Source organism: Ursus arctos, unplaced genomic scaffold, assembly GCF_023065955.2.
Source record: "Ursus arctos isolate Adak ecotype North America unplaced genomic scaffold, UrsArc2.0 scaffold_4, whole genome shotgun sequence".
In the NCBI taxonomy this organism is placed as follows: Eukaryota; Metazoa; Chordata; class Mammalia; order Carnivora; family Ursidae; genus Ursus; species Ursus arctos.
In genome coordinates this window covers 25,961,494-25,967,824 of record NW_026623056.1, presented here as the reverse complement: position 1 = coordinate 25,967,824, position 6,331 = coordinate 25,961,494, and the positions used below count along the sequence as shown (strand labels likewise).

At 45.8% G+C, this 6,331-nt stretch overlaps 1 protein-coding gene across 2 annotated transcripts in view; it reads left to right on the top strand.

Annotated features, from left to right (window-relative positions):
- Positions 1 to 1,902: 1,902 nt before the first annotated feature.
- The window catches only part of ACAP2 (ArfGAP with coiled-coil, ankyrin repeat and PH domains 2), a 140,104-nt gene continuing 135,675 nt past the window's right edge, over positions 1,903 to 6,331 (top strand). The window contains exon 1 of one of the 2 annotated variants that reach the window (XM_026496160.4): positions 1,903 to 2,242. In XM_026496160.4, coding sequence (XP_026351945.1) covers positions 2,190 to 2,242 — 53 coding nt within the window. In that variant the 5' untranslated portion in view covers positions 1,903 to 2,189. The remainder of the gene's footprint in view (positions 2,243 to 6,331) is intronic. The other variant, XM_026496151.4, reaches the window with a different exon arrangement.

Here is a 6,331-nt window from a genome sequence, read left to right as displayed (position 1 = left end):
GACAATTAGCTTAGTTGAGTTATTTTCATTGATGGTGCCATGCAGCTGAATTTTAATTTTGAATCCCAAAGTGTCAAGTTAGGCCTCTTCCAAAAGGTTACATTGTGTTGAAGCACTGAAACAATAAGTTATTGTATATACAGATTAGTTGTCATGCATCAGGAATACAATTAAATGTAGAAATGGCCAACTCTCTTACTAAATTTGACGCAGAAGTTATAAATCTATAAGAGGTTAGTTTGACCAACTGAAGTGTCTCTTAATTATAGAGAACAAACGTGGGGGGGATGGGTGAAGTAGGTGATGGGGATTAAGGAGGGCACTTGTCCTGATGAGCACAGGGTGATGTATGGAAGTGTTGAATCACTGTATTGTACACCCGAAACCGATATAAGACCTGTATGTTAACTAGAATTAAAATAAAAACTTAAAAAAATAAAAAAAGAAACCAAGTTTATAACCAAAGAAGAAACATATATAATGCTTGTATATTCTTTCAAGTGTCTCAAAATTATACTGTTAATTTCTAAAAGGCGCTAAAGAGATCAAGACACAACCGCTGGTTATGTAAAACATCCTACCATCATGTTACACTTAGCCAGATGGCCAAAATGGTTATATAAGACTTTAGGCAGTGGAAGTGAGAAGGCTTACATTTAAACTTTGATTATAGCACTGAAGAATAAAGTGGTACAATTATGATAATAGCAGCATTTACTGAATGGTTACTATGTAGCACCGTGTTGTGTCTTTACAGTTCTTATTTCAGCTTCAGGGCACAACAGTTCTTATTTCAGCTTCAGGGCAACTCTATCAGATCGGTGGTGTTACCTTCATTTTACAGTAAGAAAAGACAGGAGGTAAATCCAGAAAGTTTGCCTTCAGGCTCTCATTCAGAGCCACTATACTGTTACCACATTTTTGTTGTATTTTATGGATATTCTTATGTTTTTTAGGTTGGGTTACATTTTAATATAATGGATCCATTGGTGCTTTTTCTCCTCCTCCTCCTTCTTCCTCTTCTTCTTCTTCTTCTTTTTTTTTTTTTTTTTTTTTTTTTTTTTTTTTTTTTTTACAATCAATGGCATATTAGAATCAGAAGTATGGTAAATACCTGCCTTGTTGGATCAGGTGATGCATATCTTGCAGGGCTCCTAGAACAACTGTGATCAGTGGCCTGGTGTTGCAAATGAGGAAGTGAGCCTGATTTTCAGAACCCTATCGTCTTTGAACCGGTGAAAGCTAGCGAGAGAAAAGTACCAGTAAGGAGGAATGTCTTTTGCGGGTTTGAAAGCTTTTCCTCCTCACCTGTCTGAATCCTGATCTTTTCATGCTCGCCACAAATACCAGCTCCTTCAGGAAGTAGTCTCCTAGTTATAGGAGAAGATATACGTGGGAGAGATTTCCAAGTTATTAAGAGATGAAGTCAATAAGTGAAAGGCGGATTTTATCATTAAAGCTACCCTCACGCCTCTCCCGACCTCAGTTTCTCTAAACGGAAAGGAAGCGGTGGCTTAGCCCATCTCTTCCTTTCACAATTTCTACTCCCAACCTCTTCAGATTGCTGCCAGAGCTGTAGGAGCCCTCAGACCTGCAGGCGGCGGCTCCTCCGCGTTGGCAGCTCAGCAGGGCGGGGCTGAGAAGCCGGAGAAGAGGCGGGGATTCCGAGGGAAGCGCGGCGCGCAGCCACGTGACTTCCTTCCCAAGGAGCCTCAGCTGCTGGCCTCCCAGCAACCGGCGCGTCCCGCCTAACGACTCCGGCGCATCCCGGTTGGCCCTCGGGGACGCTTGTGGCAAGGAGGCACCCACGGTCGCGCTGTTCATTGGCTCGAGCCACCGTCGCTCAGGTGCGTTGCCGGAGCGCCCGCAGGCGGTGCTGCCGGAAGCCCCTCCCATTGGCCGCCGGGTTCGTGGCTGGCTGGCGGAGGCTGTCACTCCCGGGCGGTTTCCCTGTGGCCGGCGCTCGGCTGGGGGCGGGAGGAAGAGGGGCCGGCCTGGGGCCTGACGAGCCGCCGCTGCCGCCACCGTCTTCGCGGCTGCTATGACCGGCGGGCGAGTCGCCCTCCGCAGCTCCGCGCAGAGCTAGTCGCGGCCGTGCGCCCGCCGTAGCTGTCTGGGTCCCCAGCGCAGCCGCTCCCGCGGCTCTCTCGGCTCTTCCAGCGCCGCCTTCGAGGCCAGGCGGAGGCAGGATGAAGATGACGGTGGATTTCGAAGAGTGTCTGAAGGACTCGCCCCGCTTCAGGTAACCGGCGAGGCCGCCGGGCGCCGGGCTGCGGTCACCCCGGAGCTGCCTCCCCCGGGGGTGGGGGCGTGAAAGCCGGCCCGCTGAGCGCGCCGAGGGCCCCGCAGTCCGCGTCTTCCGCCGAGGCCAGCAGCCGTTGTCGCAGCTCCGGACCCGGCGAGGGCACTGCAGCCCCGACCGACCCTTGCCGAGGGCTGAGGCTTAGCCGGGAGGGGGACGTCGCCTCCTCCTGTCGCTTCCTCGCCCTCTGCCCCGGGAGGAGCTCCCCGGAGGCCGGGAGCGCCTGTCCGCTTCGAGGAACCAGGGTGCAGCCGGGTTCCTGGAGAGTCGTGCCCTTTGCGGGCGCGCGCTCTCGTCCCCTTCCTCTTGCTGCTCCTTTCCCCTTCCTTCCGCTCCTTCGTTTCCACTCCCACCCCACCCTCTCTTGCAGGGCACCTTCTTGCAGTTCACTTAGTTCCTCTTTGCGCTTTTCCGCTCCCCTTACCCCGGGGAGGAAGGAGTGGGGCGACCTGGGACTGCTGTTGCCTGCGTGTCCCCTGCCAGGGGGGCGTTCAGAGAGGCGCTGGCGGTTGCTTTGCCCCCGGAGTCGAGGGTGGGAGTGCTGTGACCAACCGCATTCTAGAGACACTGGTCGGAGACTCTGCTTTTCTTTGCACTTGGGCTCTCCCCGCTGTCGAGAGGCAGTGGAGGGGTGAGGACTAGGAGAAACAGTGCATTTCTGTTTTGAGAACGGAAGTAGGAGGGCCTTGAAGATTGCATGTATGTTCCTCTTCCAGCAGCGTCGGCCCGGGAGGGCCCCGGATCACAGTCGGATGCTCCCAGTGGATCTGTCACATAAACTGACGTGGTGGCACTCGGATCCCTCCCATGTGGGAGGCGGCAGTCCTGAGGGTGTCCAGAGTACTTGCTCTTTACGTTTCGGGCATCTTGGGAAACTCCTGAATTGTTTTTGGAGAATAGTTCTGATAGGTTGTATTTTACGGTGCATGTATAGGGCTGTCCTTAGGCCTTAAAAAAAACAAAAACAAAAACAAAAACGCCTTAAGACTTGTGTTAGATAATGACATTTCTTGAAAGCTTTCCCTGAGCATTGCTGTGTATTTGCCTGCTGATCTCCAGGCCAAGCCCGAGTTGTAAATTCTTGCATCCTTCTCCTGGGAACTAACTGTTTTCATTCTTATCACTGATTTCCCATTCTCTTTTCACTGAAAAGCAAAGCATTGTAAAACTGAGGAACTTCTACTTCTAAGAGAAAATTTAAGAACTTTTTTTTGAGGAAGGTGTTAATTTTATTTGCAGCTTAAGGCTGTTGCTTGTAAAAAGCTGCATCTGGTTTGATTGCTACTGTTGGTATTAGTTTTTGAAAGTTTTATGTTCCTTGTGAATTAAAAGGACCCAGAGGGGACACACATGGATTGCCTAGGACAGCTTTGCAGGGCAGAGTCCAGACTGTGTGGCAGATGAAGTAATTTTTAAAGTGCATCTCAGAAAATTCTGCTTTTTGTGAATATTTATATGACTTGGCTGTTGTTTTTTTTTTCAATGAAGTAACAGCACTTTCCGTCTAGAGAATGTGGCTTTATACTCAATTTGTTTCATGTTTTAAGTTTGATTTTTTTAAAAAACAAGTTGAGAGAAATGATATGGAAATACTTGGTCACTGGTGGTGTTCACGAACCATGTGATGTCTTTGTTTTTGAAATAAAGGAATCATTGAATATAAAATAAGAGGGAAAGATACTGATTAGGTTGTATGGAATATTATAGTGAACTTTGTTAAACTTGTATAATATGTATTCTGTTTTAATTCAATATTAGAGATTTTTCAGAGTTGCTTCCAGTATTCCGATTATTATTGGCTGCTAATTGGGAAGAGAAATCAAAATTCAAAGAATTCCAATATCTGGTATATATTTTTGGAACTAGATTAGATTTGCAATAGAGGGAAGTTGTCAAGAAATAAAAGTCTCATCACTCACATTCCTAATTTTTGCAGTCTTTCTATAACCCCATTACTATGTAAGTTTGTATAGCATTTGAAAAGAATATTTTAGAATTCTTTTATCCATATGCTTTATGTATAAGAGAAACTTGACTTTTAAGAGTATCTGCATGTTGTGAGTGATATATTGAAACTTCCGTATTAGAGTAGAAAATTTGTGAGGGGTGGGCTTGTTAATTGTTTTGGTTTTGGTTTTGCTTTTTTTAAAATCTTTTTTTTAAAGATTTTATCTATTTGAGAGAGAGAAAACGAGTGGGGGGAGGGGCAGAGGGAGAGGGAGAAGCAGGCTCCATGCTGAGCAGGAACACCCCCCCCCCCCAATGGCGTTGGATCCCAGGACCCTGAGATCATCACCTGAGCCAAAGGCAGACACTTAACTGAGCCACCTAGGTGCCCTGTTTTTGCTTTTTGATAGCAAGGCAGCTGCAGTATTTATTCCTTGTAGTGTTCTGATATGTTGTGCTGTTTTAAAACTAATTCTTACTTTTATTTTCCTTTATAAATGAATCTTATGGGGGCGCCTGGGTGGCTCAGTAGTTAAGCATCTGCCTTCGGCTCAGGGCGTGATCCCAGGGTTCTGGGATCTAGCCCCACATTGGGCTCCCTGCTCCACTGGGAAGCCTGTTTCTTCCTCTCCCACTCCCCCTGCTTGTGTTCCCTCTCTCGCTGGCTGTCTCTCTCTCTGTCAAATAAATAAATAAAATCTTTAAAAATAATAAAAAAAATAAATGAATCTTATGGCATTTAAATCTCGCATGGGGACATGACTGCCTTGGGTGCTATAGAATTGATGCAGAAGGTAGATCTTGTTGAAGAAAAATTTCACCAGTGTTCAAGTTCTAAACATTAATTTTCCTGCGAAGTTGATAAGGAAAATAGGAGGGGGATTGGTTGAAATAGAGAAGGATGTTGCTATTGCAACATTGCCTTTAATAATTTGAATAAAGCCAATGGTTACTTTTACATTCCAATGAACATTTTTTTGTTTGTATTTATTTATTTATTTATTTATTTATTTATTTTTTAAAGATTTTATTTATTTATTCGACAGAGATAGAGGCAGCCAGCGAGAGAGGGAACACACGCAGGGGGAGTGGGAGAGGAAGAAGCAGGCTCACAGCAGAGGAGCCTGACGTGGGGCTCGATCCCATAACGCTGGGATCACGCCCTGAGCCGAAGGCAGACGCTCAACCGCTGTGCCACCCAGGCGCCCCTGTTTTGTTTTTAGATTGATTGGAAGGCACATTTCATTGTGTAATTTTGTGTAACTAAAAATTCCCTTTTTGGTTTTTTAAAAACCATCCTAAAAGATCAAAATCTTGTTCATCTAAAAATCTACAAGAAAGTACATGATGCTAAGCATACTTTTTTAAGTGGGAATTTTCTATTTTGATCAACATTTGTTTGAAGAAGTTTGAATTTGTTTGTACTCTAAGTTGTGTATGTAGTTGCTCTTTAGAATTTTATAAAATTTAAAAAAAATTTGTGCTTTTCCGCGGCGCCTGGGTGGCACAGCGGTTAAGCGTCTGCTTTCGGCTCAGGGTGTGATCCCGGCACTATGGGATCGAGCCCCACATCAGGCTCCTCCGCTGGGAGCCTGCTTCTTCCTCTCCCACTCCCCCTGCTTGTGTTCCCTCTCTCACTGGCTGTCTCTCTCTCTCTCTGTCAAATAAATAAAATCTTAAAAACAAACAAAAACAACAGATAGGATCCTTGTTGGAGAACTTAGGAAAAAAATCTTAAAAAAGATATTTTGGGGAGAAAGGTTTTAATGGAAGAAGGACATGACATAAGATGTAGCTATCTCTGGGCACCTGGGTTGCTCAGTTGTTAAGTAAGCATCTGCCTTCGGCTGGGTCGTGATCCCAGCGTTCTGGGATATAGCCCTGCATAGGGCTCCCTGCTCAGCGAGAAACCTGCTTCTCCCTCTCCCACTCCCCCTGCTTGTGTTCCCTCTCTTGCTGCCTCTCCCTCTGTCAAATAAATAAACAAAATCTTAAAAAAAAAAGAAAGAAAAAAGATGTAGCTATCTATCTATATCTATATTAGTTAATGTTTTGCTCTTAAACTGGTGCCAGTCCTTGCTG